Source organism: Oculina patagonica, chromosome 2 (assembly GCF_052425735.1).
Source record: "Oculina patagonica isolate OP01 chromosome 2, crgOcupat, whole genome shotgun sequence".
NCBI classification, from domain to species: domain Eukaryota; kingdom Metazoa; phylum Cnidaria; class Anthozoa; order Scleractinia; family Oculinidae; genus Oculina; species Oculina patagonica.
Genome location: NC_135759.1, coordinates 28,779,362 through 28,795,612, shown reverse-complemented (window position 1 = coordinate 28,795,612; position 16,251 = coordinate 28,779,362). Strand labels below are relative to the sequence as shown.

At 39.0% G+C, this 16,251-nt stretch overlaps 3 protein-coding genes across 4 annotated transcripts in view; all 3 read left to right on the top strand.

Moving 5' to 3' along the window:
* The window catches only part of LOC144643947 (protein meiotic P26-like), a 32,142-nt gene that overhangs the window by 11,305 nt on the left and 4,586 nt on the right, over positions 1–16,251 (top strand). The gene's annotated exons all lie outside the window — the stretch shown is intronic.
* LOC144643945 (uncharacterized) lies at positions 1,127–9,710 on the top strand. Its single transcript, XM_078503345.1, has 8 exons — positions 1,127–1,544; positions 1,774–1,830; positions 2,732–3,112; positions 3,828–4,100; positions 5,497–5,715; positions 5,875–6,096; positions 7,001–7,087; positions 9,575–9,710. The coding sequence occupies exons 1-8, from the start codon at positions 1,268–1,270 to the stop codon at positions 9,694–9,696; spliced, it is 1,638 nt and encodes a 545-aa protein (XP_078359471.1). The 5' UTR covers positions 1,127–1,267; the 3' UTR covers positions 9,697–9,710.
* Positions 9,246–13,749, top strand: LOC144643949 (protein meiotic P26-like). Of its 2 annotated transcripts, none has more exons than XM_078503348.1 (3): positions 9,246–11,475; positions 11,768–11,839; positions 12,308–13,749. In XM_078503348.1, the coding sequence occupies exons 1-3, from the start codon at positions 11,466–11,468 to the stop codon at positions 13,372–13,374; spliced, it is 1,149 nt and encodes a 382-aa protein (XP_078359474.1). In that variant the 5' UTR covers positions 9,246–11,465; the 3' UTR covers positions 13,375–13,749. The 2 variants fall into 2 exon arrangements, with proteins under 2 accessions (XP_078359474.1, XP_078359473.1); XM_078503347.1 differs by having other exon boundaries at positions 9,248–11,478.

Below are 16,251 nucleotides of genomic sequence, written 5' to 3'. Positions count from 1 at the left end.
GCTTTCCATTGTCGCGTAAATCAGGCTTTACGTGCGTAAAACAAAATGGAGAAAAGGTAGGGACGACTTGCGTCTGCGGAAAAAGTTCAATGTGGTCCAACTATTTCCGCAGACGCAAGCCGTCCATCCCGGGGGGGGGGGGGGTACTCCCATATGTGGCCTATATAGGTATGTGCCGCCCGATAGGGTATGGTTTTTGAGGTTCTCGGTCCTTAAATAGGGTATCATTTTTGCTCCTTTTGGCAATGTGTTCCTGGTGCGATCCTTAGATAGGGTACCTAAATTCTATTAGCTAAAATAAACGCCCAGCTAAACGAAAAAAAAGGTTTCTTAAAACAGAATTTTCTGTTCAGGTATTAGTAAAGCGATTTTATAAAGATTTGTGTCTTGCCGTGCGCGGTTAGCCGTCACGGAACGTTTCTCCTTCCCTTGAATAGGGTGTCTTTTTTCGGTTTTGGGCCTTAAAAAGGGTATCAATTTTCGCTTTCTTTATCCTTAAATAGGGTCAGGGTTTAAGAACCTTGGCCGCACACCCCTATCCGAAATTTATGGGAGTACCCCCCCCCCGGGCCGGCCATACATTTCTCCATTTTATTTTACGTTCGTAAAGCCAGGTAAATTAACGCCCGTTAACGTGCATGAAATTACTCGACCGTGGAAACCCACCAGAATCGGATCGATTCTTTTAAGGTGGGAGTACACACATGAATGACATGGGTTTTACTGGCAATGTTGTTTCGTTCACACCGAGCAATGCAAAAACTCTCTGCCCATTTCATAAATCTATGTTTTGTAAATTTTTGGGATATATTTTTTTAGGAGATTTTTTTCAAATCAGTTGTAAAATTTGGGAAAATAAGAAAATTTGAAGATTTATTGTAGTTTTAAATTAGAAATTTCTTTCTTGTCTATCCCTCCTCCAAACTTCTTAAAATTTCATTCCAATTTATTCAAATTCACATTTACCTCCGCCTAACCAGCACTTTTATTTAGCACTAGCTTTTAAACAGCTCTGCAACTAGCCTGGCAAGCACGGTCAAACTGTCGTGACGCATAAAGATAGACCAGAGACGCGTGACTGTACTAACAAAATCTTGATCTTGAGTCAGGCGATTGTCGATTGATCAATCATGCGTTGCAGTGTTGGTTCGACTGGCCCGCCATTTCTTTTCGGTCGGAAAGCAAACGCGTTCGAAACTCGTGTACTCACAACACACGGAATAATCCTTTTGGCACCCAAGCTGCCACCTTCGTATCCTGCCTCGAAATGGCAACTGAAGATCAATATCGAGTGGAATATAACAATTTGCTGAGCACAATAAGCGAGAAACTAAACGCAAATGATTTAAGAAAATTAATCAATATGTGCAGAGGGATGATATCAACAACGAACAACATCGATGATGGAATGGCATTGTTTCAGGAACTTGAAAATGCGAAGAAACTTGGAGTCGACCGTCTTGATATTCTAAAAACATTTCTAGAGCTGCTGAAAAAGAATGCTCTGCTGAAAAAAGTAGTACAGTTTGAAACGAGAAGAAAAGGTACGTTATTCATATTCGTCGCCATTTTGTTGTTAGTAACAGTATTGTTACGTTCAGCACAATACATGTAAAATTGCTCGAATACGTTAGACGGACGCGACTTTTAAAGTTGAGCTCTATCAAGTTGTGTATCAAGATTTTTTAAACCAAACTATTATGAACGGTTCAATCGTCTGTAGTATGAGAGAACAGCAACATCAGATCTCATTTCAACATTGTCTTCTTTCAGCATATCGTTCCGGTGTTTTACCTTCATTGAGGCATGCAGCGACGGAAGTGTATGGCGGTGAGTGTGTCTGATTGCCTTTGGGTTATCAAATCGACCAGAATCACGCGAAATTTGATACAAATAATTAAATTGAAAGACTGAGTTTTGTTTGGCCATCGCACTGGATTACTAGTAGCCCCTCTTTTCAAGGTTTCGCGTGTTTCGCTTCACTATCGGCGGTCTGTGATATAAATCGATCTCGTGGAATTGCCCTCAGGAGGTGTATTGTTTTTCATAGCTTTACAACTGAGTGATATTATAACATGCGCGCCTCGACCAAATTTCAGTAAGTCTCTTCTCTATTCTTGTCCAAGATTGTTTGTTTATTTTACGCTTTCCGACTGCCGGGAGGAGGGTTGGAAGCGAGGAATGAGTATAGGAAGTAATTCCACAACCACAAACTGGAAAAGTGGAGAAAAAAATCGTACCTTACAGCCTAAAGGCGGAAATTATTCTGTTATTATTTTTGTTATCATTTTGTTAATTTTGTTTACACAATGTGGCTGAATGGTAGTTAGAATATTTATTAGAATTTTGCATATCGGTGAAGAAGAAATCGACAAAGTTATAATTTACGTGTGAAAGCCCTCAAGATGTTTTTCATAGTACCCTTTTGGGGGCTTTGGGGGTTTAGTAAAATTCTGCTAAAAGTTTGCTGGAAGGTATGGTGTTTAAAATAAAAATAAAACATTAGAAAGCAAGCTCCTCCTACTGTTGATATATATTATTGGCCTCCAGCACGTGAATTAACCTGTACATCACTTCTGTTATTCTACCCATTCCTCCTGCATTTCGGTCCTGTTGCATGCCCCTACAACCTTAATTAAACTAGATGTATATATTTATACAATTTCACTTTACTTTAATTCTTGCTTTGCCTTAATTAAGATGAAGTATTTCTCTATTTTTGTTTCGACAGTTATTAAGATTGTTTGCAATTTTGGTAACATTGGTAAAGGTCTTCTGGTACTTGCTGCTGGGTTGGCACTACATTGCTGTAACAATCGAGAAGAATATATAGATACCTTTAATAAGGTTGTACTGCCTACCGCCACTAAACTAATCGGGACAACTGTTAATTCGCTGTGCTTTATAGTACAAGCGGAAACTGTCCAAGCTCTTGAAACTTTATGGAAGCAATATCAGGACGGCACACTGCAGAAACGACTGCAGCAATTTCTGAGATCTGATAATGAAAACATTTTACAACTGATTGGTGAAGATGTACAAGTTGCTGTGTCCATTGACGAACAGGAATATAAAAATGCCCTCCTGGATCTTATGATACTACAAACGAAAGGTAATGCTTCTTCCAAATTTTTGGTTAGTTCTGATCTGGTCCACAGGGCCGAAAAGTACGCTATTCATATGGACTGTACATAATATGCTTAAACGGTACTGAGACTGCTGTGTAATTTGTTTTAACTTAACAAGAAGCAATGTCACGATTGTAAAAGCTTTTGAAGTCGGCCAAAATGAGTCCCAATGTCACATCGTCTCTCAAATTGTTCTCAGTTTTTCTTTAACTTACATTTTAGAACCTCTCGAAATCCTTAAAAAGACAAACGTTGATATGGCAGCATCCATCTAGTTTGAAGAAAAGGGCATTACATTCCCTGTGGTCTCATGAAAAACGTTTTAGATCTCGATTTTAATGTTTCTGACGGGCATTTCATAGAAAAAACCCTTGAGTTAACAAAAGCAACTGAAGTAGACTGAGTCTTGTCGTGCAATGGTGTGTCCAGGGGATCAAAGAAGGTTATAAGTCATTAAGATTCTTAGCGATTTTTTCTGTTTATCCAACGACAAGCTAAGCACTAGCTTCTGTACTTTTGTAACTAGCCTTTTTCCTGACCTCTGAAAGACTTTGTGGCGCACACTATCTTTCGAATATTGCACAAAACAATTATCACAAAAGCGACCTCGACCGAGTACCTCAACCAATAAAGATGGACCAAGTAGTTCAATTGAATGGCTAAGTTTAGCTAAGTTTATCTTTTATTTTCTTTCGACAGTTTTTAGCGAGAAGGAGGAAGACCGTTCAAGAGTTCCAAAAAGAAATAGACGAAACTCTGATTCAATTCTGTATGTCAAGTCAAATGAAAATGAAATGACATTCACACTCTTGAAATTGAAACAAGCCGGGATCAATTTCCAACACTTACAGGAAAAAATAGAAAGTCTGGAAAAAGAAATCAGCGGGAAGTTTGAACCAAAATTGCAGGAGGCAAGTGGTCAAGCAACAGAACGTAAACCCTTTGACGAGATGACTGAAGGACAAGGCGCTGGTAACAACAATATTGTTACTTTTCTTTGCCCTTTTAGAGTTGGTGGACGTAGGAAGGTCAACTACGGCCGCGGGTTTGGTAGATAGTTTGATTTGTCAACTGTGCTTGTTGTTTCCGAGAAAACTAACAATTTTGCGTGGCTTTATCCTTATTAACGTAAATGAAATAGTGTTTGTTCCATAAAAGTCTTTCTTCTTTGATCCGTTGGTAACCTTTATTTTTACAATATGGGCTTTCTATACTTTCTGACATTTGCATATAGTTTAAAGTAATCAAAGATTGATGGGAAGACCAGGAGTTTCTCTTTGTGTTCAACCCTTTCTTTGCTAAGGCTCTCTCTAGAAGAAAACTGTAATTTAATTCATTTCTAGGTTCAACTTTTCCATCTGAATTTCTTTCTCCTGGTTAAATTGAAGCTCCTACAGCCAGGGATCATGCACCAGTTAATGGCGAAGTCTGTAATCCAAGTTGAACTAAACTCGCAGTTTCGTCTCAAAGTTGCTAAGTAATTGCATAATTGCGCCATGATGGGGAGCAGGGGTGGCGCAGTGGTGTGTGCACTCGAGTTTGCTGTTGGTTCTCGTCCCCTTCTCGTCCTTGTTCCGGGGGGTTTTCTCCGGGTTCTGTGCCTTACTCTACTTAAACCAGCTCTTTTAAATTCCAGCTTGATCGGAAATACACAGCCCCATAAGCATCTACAAATAAATTTAAAGGACATTTGTTTTATTATGTCTTGACAACTTGCGAACTACTCTAAAGAAATCGCACCATTCTTTGATTGGATATTCAAAATCGAAAACTTAACGAGAGCTTCAACGAAGATTTGCCAAAACGATATCCAGTGTTCCCCCGACTGCCTTTTCTTGCTGCTGAAGTTTTTATATTTAAAGTTCTCTTTGAAGCACCCTCTCCCTTTTTTCTCCCTTTCTGTACACAATTTCTTGTACAGATCCCGTCAGAAGCGTTCCGTTTAAGCCCTTTAAGTTCACAAAAACTTTCCTCTCCATCGAGTGCGCGCGAGATCAAGTGTTAAATTAAACTGTTTCATCTAAGTTTTCATTTCATTTTCTAAAACGGCCTGACTTTTAACTAACGTCTTTCCTGGACGCTTCGTATGTAACTGTTACAGTCAATTGTAAACAATTGTAAAAATAAAACGCTTTTAAAAGGCTTCCCTAGCAGCAGCAGCAGTAGTAGGTGGTAGTGGTACTAGCCTTATTTAAACTGGTAAAAGGTTTTTAAAAAGCTACCAAGCTCGTGGGGCCGTGTGTAACTTCAAATTAAAAACTAAATGATAAAATGATATTATGATATTATAAAATGATATTATAATGTAAAATGATATTATTATATCATAAAAAATATATAAAACTCAATCAGTTTTTTTTATTTGCAGTGCCCTGTAGAGAGAGAGATGACCGACCGATGGAGAGAAGGAGACGAAACTCTGATTCAGTTCTGTATGTTAATCCAAAAGGGAGCAAAGGGACAGTTGCGCTCTCGAAATTGAAACAAGCCAAGATTGAATCTCAGCAGGAAAAGATATCAAGTCTGGAAAAAAGAATGGTGGAATATAAAGCAAAAGTGAAGGAACTTGAACTGATTACTGAAAGTGGTAAGGGGTGTACAGTATATTAAGATTTAATTGATGTGTTTTAGCTTCTAACATCGTTTCATCGGTAAAATCATAACGGCATAAGACTAGTAGACTTATAGCAAATGAAACGCTTCTTAAAGGTTTTACCAGGTACTCAGTCTATTGTTTTATTTGCAGTGTCCTGCAGTGAGAAAGATGACCGACCCGTGGAGAGAAGGAGACGAAACTCTGATTCAGTTATGTATGTTAATCCAAAAGAGAGCGAAGTGGAAGCTGTGCTCTCGAAATTGAAACAGGCATTGGTTGAATTTCAGCAAGGAAAAGTATCAAGTCTGGAAAAAGAAGTCTTGGAATATAAAGCAAAAGTGAAGGAACCTGAACTCACGATGTTGCAAATCGGTAAGCGGTGTACAACATTTTAAGATTATTAGGCTACGTTTACACGGGACCGTTCTGGAACCGGTCCGGAACGGATCCAAAACTGGACCTGCTATTTTGCAGGTCCAGTTTTAGATCCGTTCTGGACCGGTTCCAGAACGGTCCCGTGTAAACAGAAGGCCTGTCCAGTCCGAAAATCGGACCAGATCCGTTCCGGACCAGTCCCGTGTATACATAGCCTTAGTCGTCTTACGGTTGAGGTTTTTAAACTCATCCGAATGTAACAGAAAATGAGCAGAATTTCCGACATGCTAGAGGCAAAAAGTACAGTTTTGTTTCAATGGTTAGTTAGGAGACAAAACCATTTATTGGCTACAATGATACCATGAAACATGTGTCTTTTAAGCCAGTCAAGAAGAGTTCTCCCTAAAAAAATTCTAATCGGCAATGCGAACAAGCATAGTTGTAGCAGCTAGTTCTTGTAAACATCACTTAATAGGCCTTATGCATGTTTACGTCAGACTGGCTTGTTTCACCACCAAGCCTCGCTTGTGAGGTGCAAACATGTAAATTCTATCATGATTGAATTCCCAAAGCAGCACAGATGAAAAGAATACCCTCGTGAAAACTGCATGAAGATGGCGGAGGGTTAGAAAAAATTCGCGCAAACGAGGCTTGGTTGTGAATTTTGAGCCTATGACGTTTTCATGCATAAAGCCTATTAGAAGAAAACACACTGTGATTGCCTAGACAAGCGTAAATCTGCTAAAAAAGGAGGCACAAAAAGGACTTAGGTTTAACAGTCGTCTTGTTTTGCTTATATGCCCATAAAGCAAAATGCATAAAATTACAGAAAACCACAAGTTAGTCTGATTCCAAAGCAGGTAATCATTCAATATTGTTCTAAATCTTAACCAATAAATAGCGAGAGAAGCTTTGACGACCTCGTTACTTGTAACTGGGTTTGGAAAACACGGAGCAGGATCAAGTAGAAGCGAGCCAGCTGAACTAGGTCAGTAATGTAGTGTACGGACCAAGGAAAGTGAGCCGAATTTTCCTTACTGTGCCCGTTTAATTTCTTTAAAGCTGGATTAAGCTCATCTAGGATTATCGTTAACTTCGAATTCAGTTTTATGAGTTGCCAAAATGATTTATATTATCTGTCAATTGTATTTTAGCATTGACTTTGAATCATCTAATATTGTGCCTTGAAATTCGCAGTAAATATTCAAATAAAATCTGAATCATCTTAGCGTTAGTCCACGTTTGAACAACTCCCCCAATTCAATACCTCTTTTGCTTCTAGGGAATGAATGATAGGCCTGTATTGTTTAATTATGCGTCGCATCGGACGTCACGTACTTACAGTCGGTCAACTACTGCTACTCGTAAGAGTTTTATTTGCTTCCTTTATAGTACCAATCATGCCTTTTTTGATAAGTATTTTCTCAATTAAACGCCGAGGTCTTTTAATTTGGTGGGTGTGTTGGTGTGTTTACTTTTCCCTGGATAGGATGCTCAGTAGATAGTCCGTCGCAGAATTACCCCGGTATCTAGAGTTTACCAATACCCATTTACGCACCTAGATGAAGAGGGTAATATAAAAGGAAAGTGTCTTGCCCAAGAACACAACAAAATGACCCCGGCCAGGGCTGGAACCCGGACCGCTCGGTCCGAAGTCCGGCACGCTTACCATTAGGCCTTGAGCCTTCTTATACATGCCATAAAGCAGCTTGTGAAAGCAGTCGGTGTTATCGACTGTTGACACGTGTCATTGTTTTTATTCTTTCTAGAGGAAGTGAGAATGCCGCAGAAAATAAGAACGTCTGTAATAGCAGCCGCACGAAGGCTCCTATCGTTTCTTTTGAATCAGATTTCCAAGAAGACGGGGCCTCAGAAGTTAAGGGTCGAGAAGCTTAGCAAAATAAAACGTTTCTAAAAGGCTTTGCCAGAAAATCGGTCAGTTTTTATTTGCAGTGTCCTGCAGTGAGGGAGATGACCGACCAGTAGTGAGAAAGAGACGAAACTCTGATTCAGTTGTGTATGTTAATCCAAAAGAGAGCAAAGTGGCAGTTGCTCTTTCGAAATGGAAACAAGCCGAGATTGAATCTCAGCAGGGAAATTAAAATGTTAAGTCTGGAAAAAGAAATCGTGAAATATATATGGTTTAACTCATCAGAATGTTTCAGGGCACAATTTCCGACATGCTAGAGGCAAAAAGTACAGTTTTGTGTCAAAAGTTAGTTAGGGACTGGTCAATAAGTACCAGGGGGAGTGGGCCGGAGCAATTGGAAAAGTGGTGGCTTGAAAATTTGTGACCCACCCCTTCCTTCTGGCTCAAAACTGACTGGCCCACCCCTGATAAGAGGTTGAAAATTACATGACCCACCCCCTTTCCTAAAAAAATCAAGGGACCAATCATTTGTTTATCATCTGTTAGGGGTTGGAGGTTTTTTATTTGACATCAGCTTTTAAAGTGGAATTCCTTACATAGACCACCCTACTTTTTCCTGATGAACACTGCTGTTCCATGTACGTCTTTTCCCTTTTTTTAACACACCAGAGAAGGATGAATTTATCACTTCCTAAACTAGTCTTTTGTAAGTTTTCCGCCTATTTGTGTGTAAAGTCCATGGGAAAATTTAGACAAAAACATGTGCGAAAACTGAAACAGTATGTAATATTAATTCATAAACAATTATTGAATAGTTCATATTTTTAAAGAGAAATTGAAAACAGAAACTACAACCACTGTCCATCATCCATATTTTGCAAAGTGTTTGAGAAAAGAGTTTACTGGTATTAAAAGGGCTAAAGCCCGACGCGAATCTATGCAGGTTGAAGAGAGACAGGCAAAACTGATCTTATGATCACAAGCCATCTAGGGGGGTCAGGGGGCATGCTCCCCTGGAAAATCTTTATATTTGGGCCTTCTGAAATCGCTAGAAATTCATTCAAAACTACTCACATCGAGAAATTTATCAATTAATGAATACAAATTTTCTTGGAACTGTAACAGTTTAAAGTTAGTGAATAAATAACATGACCCACCCCCTAAATGGAGATCAAAATTACATAACCCACCCCTTTTCGAGGGCTCAAAAAATGATGACCCACCCCCTTTCTGCTCCGGCCCACCCCCCCTGTACTTATTGACCAGTCCCTTACGAGACGAAACCATTTATTGACTACAATGAAAGCATTAAACATGTGCCAGAGAGTTCTCCCTTAAAAAAATTCTAATCGGCAATGCGTACAAGCTTAGTTATAGCAGCTAGTTCTTGTAAACATCACTTAATAAGAAGGAAACACACTGTGATTTCCTAGACAAGCGTAAATCTGTTAAAAAAGAAGAGTCACAAAAAGGTCTTAGGTTTAACCATCGGCTTATTTCGCTATATGCCCAAAAAACAAAATGCATATAATTACCGAAAACCACATAGACTGATTTCAAAGCAGGTAATATTAATATTGTTCAAAATCTTTATCAATAACATAGAGGATGAAGCGTTGATGACCCCGATTGGTGAAGTACTTGTAACTGGCATGCATGGAAAACAGGGAATGTTTTATAAAATCAGCGGCGTTGTGGCAGAGGAATCAGTCGAACACGGTCAGTAATGCATGTAGCAGACAAAACTCAGGAAAGTAAGCCGTATTTTGCTTTCTGTGCACTTTTGTTTAAAGCTGGATTAAGCTAATCCAGAATTATCGTTAACTTCGAACTCAGCTTTATAAGTTGCCAGAATGATTTATGTTATTTGTTTTGTACTTCAGCTTTGACTTTGAATCATCTGAAATTGTGGCTTGAAATTCGCAGTAAAAACATAAATAAAATCTTGGTTAACTTAGCGTTAGTGAACGTTTGAACAACTCCCCCAATTTAATACATCTTTAAGAGATTTTGCCTCTAGGGAATGAATGATAGGCCTGTATTTTTTTATTATGCATCCACAAGCAGACAATGGGGACTTTAAGATAACTGGACGGCTGACCACGAGGACGGCTGACCGGAAGTAATTTTTCGCGTGTAGCCTATATTACGCATGCCCGCTCCACGCACATTGCCGTCCAGCTCCGTCCAATTGTTGTCGAGGACGTGAGAAGTAGAGTTTTGCCGTCTACCAGTGAACGGGAGTGCTTTTTGTATGATTTCGTTTAAAAATCTCATTATTTTTTAATTCTGTTACTTTGTTAGGTGGTCCTTTATGGTATTCTTGGTTTGGTACTGATAAAAATTTAAGAAGTCAAGTTTTATTTGCGGTTGCGAATATATTTGCTGTGCTTTGCATAAACGCTGATGGCGAATCCACGTGCGTGAAATTATGAACTTATTTGCTTGTGTTTCTACAAAAATTTCACTTGGAATTTGTACCCTGTGAATGAAAATAGTGCTTTCTGGTCCCAGACTTTGGGCTAGAAGCGCCAAATGTTTTTCTTCGCATGTTTTGGGCTAAGGAATTATTGATCCACTAACGAAGCCGTCCTCCGTTCACACACGCCGGCTCTTAACGTTGAAAGTTCCCGCCAAGAACGTCGACATCGGCCCAGTCCTCCTCGCGAATTTCTACCGTCCTCGAGGTCAGCCGTCCAGGTATCTTAAAGTCCCTAATCCTCAGTGTTTGAGGATGGTGTTGACCGATCATACGTTCACTGTAATTTGAACGACTGACCTCGGCTTGATTCAACTGACCGCGAAAAATGCTCCATAGAATGCTAAATTTTGCATCTTTTGATCCCAAATTTTGATCTACTGTGAGCCAGATAAATAAAGTTCACTTGACTTTTATCGTTTGTGTTGTCTTTTGTGATTTTATGGGGTTTTGAGGCTTTGTTGAATCAATCCGAGGTCAGTCTTTCAAATTACAGTGAACGTATGAGCGGATCAAATAGCGTCTCGTGACGCTTAGGTCACGCGGCCTCAAACACAGAGCCGGGTTTACCACTCAGAGTTGTTGTTTGATTGTCAGTTTTACGAAGTGTAATCGAGACAGTTGAGATGTGATTTTCCTCGGTTGGTGATCCTGTTTTGATGTCAGTGTTGATGCGTTTTAGCTTCTAATGTCGTCTCATGTATAGGTAAATCATAATCACATGACCAGAAGACGCATAGCAAACGAACCGCTCTTAAATGACTTTGCAAGCTACTCAGCCACTTTTTTCTTTGTACGTATTTGCAGTCAGGCCCCCCCCGCGAGGGAGGTGACCGACCCGTACAGAGAAAGAGACGAAACTCTGATTCAGTTCTGTATGTTAAACCAAAAGAGAGCAAAGGGACAAGTGCGCTCTCGAAATGGAAACAAGCCGAGATTGAATTTCAGCAGGAAAAAATATCAAGTCTGCAAAACGAAATCGTGAAATATGAAGCAAAAGTGGAGGAACTTGAACTGATGACTAAAGGTGGTAAGCGGTATACAATATTTTAAGATTTTATTGATCTGGTTTGCTTTTAATGTTGTCTTACAATTATAGATTATAATCGTAACCCATTAAAACCAATACCATCAAAATGTAACAGAAAATGTGCACAATTCCAGACATGCTAGAGGCGAGAGGTATCAGATTTATACAAAGGTTTTTACGAGAAACAAAAAACCATTTACCTTCTTTGGTCCAAAGATTGAACTACAATGATATTTATGAAAGCATGCAGCCAGTGTTATCGACTGTTGACAAGTGTCATTGTTTTTAGATAATAGCAGCCGCTTGAAAGCTCCTATCGTTCCCTTTGAACTGGGTTTCCAAGTAGGCGAAGCTTCAGAAGGTAAGGATCGACGATTTAACGTTCTATGTTTTCCGCCTTTTCGTCTTTTCGTCTCTTCGCCTTTGCAGTCCTCTGTGGATAAATGAAACTAAGAATTAACGTGTGAAACGCCAGTACATATTGCTAATACCCTTATTAGAAATGAGGTAAAATTCTACCTCCTTATGTGTCATTCGGCTCAATGAAAAAAACGTGACACAAGATTTTAAACTAATGGTTTATTTCTCAAAATCAAACTAATTCAGAGAAGTATCCACAATTTTGACTTCTCATTCCATTGCAACTCCTTAACACTGACACAGGTATTACAAAATGCTGACAAAATACTCTTTGATTTATTGGTTGACTTAACTTTCTTTTTATTGTGCATGGTCCATATGCCATGACTTGGGGCCCATATTTTCCCACTATGTAAGTGTAAAATAATTCTGTTCCACTGACAATTATGTTTCTCGTCTTTATACAAAGGTGTTCAAGTTGTTGAACAAGGCTCAAAATCTAAATTTACATTCGTGACAAGAGATTTGAAGGGACAGAAGCATTATAATGAAGACGATAAAGTAACGGTCAAAATTCAGGATCCAAAAGGAAGTGTCCTAAAGAAGAAAATTGAAGACAGCGTGGATGGTACTTACACTGTAAGTTTTACACCAGACACTGTAGGTCTGCATAGCGTGTTAATCACAGTAAATGGTCAGCCGCTGACTGGTAGTCCCTGGAATGTTCAGGTGTCTCCTCATCAGTACAAACATGTGTTTACATTTGGACCACGCGGTGGACCGGGACAATTTAATTTGCCTCACGGCGTTTCTATTAACGAGAACACTGACCGCATTGCAGTAGCAGATTCTGGCAATAACCGAGTACAAATATTTAGTGCAGACGGCACTTACATGAGAGAGTTTGGTCAGAAGGGATTTAAAGCTGAACGACTACGCGATCCGCGCTCAGTAGCATTCACCAAGAATGGCAGCCTCATCGTCCGTCATTCTGACCGTAAGATTTCTTTGTACGGTGAAAGTGGTCAATTTATTAGACATATTACAACCAAACACTTGAAGGATGCGTGGTGCCTATCAGTGGCACCTGATGGCAACATAATCCTGTATGACAGGGATGACAAGAACATCAAGGTCTTCTCCCCGGACGGTGCAGAGCTGTTACAGTCCTTCAGTGCTGACCTACCCGAAGATATAGTTTATCATCAAGAAATGTTCTTCGCTTCCAGTTTCTTGGATCATTGTGTCAAAGTGTATAATGGAGAAGGAGTGTTTCTATATGATATTGGCAGCGAGGGGACTGGTGAGGGACAGTTGCGTTATTCTGCTGGACTCGCCATTGACAAGTGTGAAAACTTGATTGTTTGTGACAGAGGAAACAGAAGACTACAAGTGTTTACGCTGGATGGACAATACTTAAACGCGATTTGCGGAATACCCACTGAACTGGAAAGACCACAGGCTGTTGCTGTGTCTAAAACCGGTCGTGTGTATGTTACAGATATTAAAACAAACTGTGTTCTTGTATTTCAGTAAAAAATAAGGCAAGACAGTTCGTCCGTTTAGAACATTCTTAAGTATCTGACCTGTTTTTTTTTTTGGTGTTTAAAAATGTAAGTTAAAAATACTTGTTTTGAGAAAAATGTAAATTTACTTGTCACGAGCGTGGGGCAGAATAACTCTGATTCCACGACAAGAGTCCAACACAAGAGTCCAACAACTACCACCTACCGCACACCAGTCGGATGCTCTAACCACTAAGCTAATATTCATAATTATAATACTTGTTTTGTGTATTATATCAGAACCTTTCCGACAATGAAAGAGTGAATTTGTCTAGAAAAAAGCATTCGCATTATATGGCTGTAACAATCTTTGTAAAATCTTTGAATAAATTAATTCAAATCGGTATTTTTGCTTGCTTGTTTCTCTGTTTATTTGTCTGTTTTAGTGATTTCTTTGCTTCCTTGTTTGTCTCTTTGGTTTGTCGTTATTTAGCTCTAGGCATTAGCCTTCACGGGTTAATGAAAGATTATCAAAAAAATTAATAAAGGTTAGAATTATTGCGCATTAAAATTGTTGCAAAAATTAAGTAAATGTAGCCGTTAAATATCTAAATTTGTTTTGAGTTGCCGGAGCAGCTATTAGGGAAAAGAGGTTTTTTCACGTAAAAGAAAGACGTCTCGATAGGGAATTTTGCTTCCGTCGGACGAACAAAATATAAGAATTATCACTGTCGATTAGTTTCAGCAATATAATAATTATCCAGGGTTTTTTAAGCTTTTTTAAAGGAAGAAAGCTGCAATAAGGCTGTAAATCAAAGACGCGCTTGTTTTGGATTTAAGTTGAAAAGCTGTGGATTTTATAATAACTCTTAGGTTTTTTTAATAATAAAAAGTTGCGATTATATGTTTCTTAAAAACATTTTAAGCAAGACAGTTAAAAACTTAGATAACGTCATTATCAAGTCATAATGAGTGTTGATAAAACAAAATGTATAAATATTAAGTAAAACAATAGAACTATCACACAAGGAATAGCAATGTTTGAATGTTCTTTCAAACAAAGAGTTTCGCATAGATGGAGTCACTCTGGGTGTTTAGGCTTGGATTCCGTTCCTTGGTATACAGCATCTCATAAATTAGGCGATCAAATTTCCGTTGGCACTTTTAGGACGTGGAATTGGCTATCTTCGATGAGGCTTTTGTCCCCATGGGCTTCTAGGAAGTGTATTCCAATCGCCGAGTTCTTAGTTCAACAACACGCTGGTGAAGGTGTCGAGCTGTGTAGCCCACATAATTTGCATCACACAAATCACATGAAAAAAGATAAACCACGCATTGTTGATTTACGACTGGAGGCTTGATTTCTTTCGGCTTGAGATCTTGTTCCAAATTCTTGCTTTCAAACACGGGCTGTATGTTAGTGCCAATCTTATAACTGAGATCACGCATTTGCCTTCTAACCGCTTTAGCTGATCTTTGATCCTCGAAGGGGAGACTGACTCGTAAAACGCTGCTGTCATCCACTTGTCTTTCACTTGTGCCCGATGAAATGTTGTGGATAAATCTGTTAATGGTGGAATTTGTCATAGTTGTAGGATAGTCAAGTCGGGTAACGTAGTCTAGTGCATTCTTGATTAAAAGCTTCAGTTGTAGAGGATAGGGCGTATGCACGGTGAATCATAGATTTTAGCAAGGACTCTTTGTAGCGTTTTTCCGTGTGGCTTTGGAAATGTAGCAACAAGCCAGTGTTAGTCGGTGTTAACCTGTTCTTTTTAAAATGTTTTTAAGAAACATATTATCGCAACTTTTTATTATCAAATGTTTCGCTTCTTATAGGTTTTTTTAACTATTTAAAAATAGCTTTGAAAATTGTCAGCCAGTTGACAAATAAAATCTTGTGATTCGTCACATGGTGTCCATTCTTGAATTGAATTCAGGCTTCAAGCGGAATACGGGTTAGCTTCCTGAACGTGGCGCAGTCCAAAGGCAGCAATAGAAAAACGGCTAAATCCTGAAGTGACGAGAGTCGTTGATTTCAGAACTTTACGGTTGGTCTTTTTCCTTCTAAAAACTTGTGGAGCAAACGTGATATTTGCGAGTGGCGAGCGGCACAGTGACTTCTTTCAGTCAATCTTGTTACTATGTTCAAAGTATTAAGTTTGTTTTCGGAATCACCATCACCCTACACTTGAAGCAAAATACAGGGTATGAAATGTAATAAAGAAAGGATCTTGACGCAACAGCGAAGATGATGTTTTTGTTGTTACTCTGGGGTAGCAAGATTCGAGTTTTGTTAACTTCTGAAGAAAGAAAACGAATAAGCGTCCAATCCTTCCCCTACCTTCCATCGCAGTATAAGCACTACCCCTTCATCTTCTCGTTCCAGAGAATCTTTGTCACTATATCCTCCGTCAATTTTTTTTTTTTATAAGAATAGGATATTTCAAAGATACAATGTCTTTTTCTGTACAATAAGAAAGCAATTACTGGATGCCTTTGTGGACAACATTTCCTTCTAACTTTACGTACCGTCAGTATGCTTTTTTGCGATGATATGCAGCATGTAAACGTTGTAGGATAGTCTAAAGTAATAAAGATGTATTTTATCAACAATGACACGAGCATGGAAAAAAAGAAAAATTCTGACGGGAATCGAACCCATGGCCTCCCAGATATCGGTTGGGCGCTCTAACCAACTGAGCTACGAGAGACTCATGGTGAGCTGGGCCATTTACTAGGCTGATATGTGACACGCGCCCTGCATACTGCATCAGCAATGTACGTTGCTCAGAATTTGTCTTTGTCCTGTGCTCGTGTCATTGTTGAAAAAATACATCTTTATTATTTATCACCGAGCTCAAAATTTACCATTTTTATTATTTACTAGTCTAAAGTTGTTTCGTGTCAA

Coding starts and splice junctions, on each gene's coding strand:
- LOC144643949 (XM_078503347.1), top strand. Junction 11,840..12,307: donor AGTAGGCGAAGCTTCAGAAG/GTAAGGATCGAC, acceptor CTTTATACAAAG/GTGTTCAAGTTGTTGAACAA.
- LOC144643945 (XM_078503345.1), top strand. CDS start 1,268: ATGGCAACTGAAGATCAATATCGAGTGGAATATAACAATTTGCTGAGC. Junction 1,545..1,773: donor GTTTGAAACGAGAAGAAAAG/GTACGTTATTCA, acceptor GTCTTCTTTCAG/CATATCGTTCCGGTGTTTTA. Junction 3,113..3,827: donor TATGATACTACAAACGAAAG/GTAATGCTTCTT, acceptor TTCTTTCGACAG/TTTTTAGCGAGAAGGAGGAA.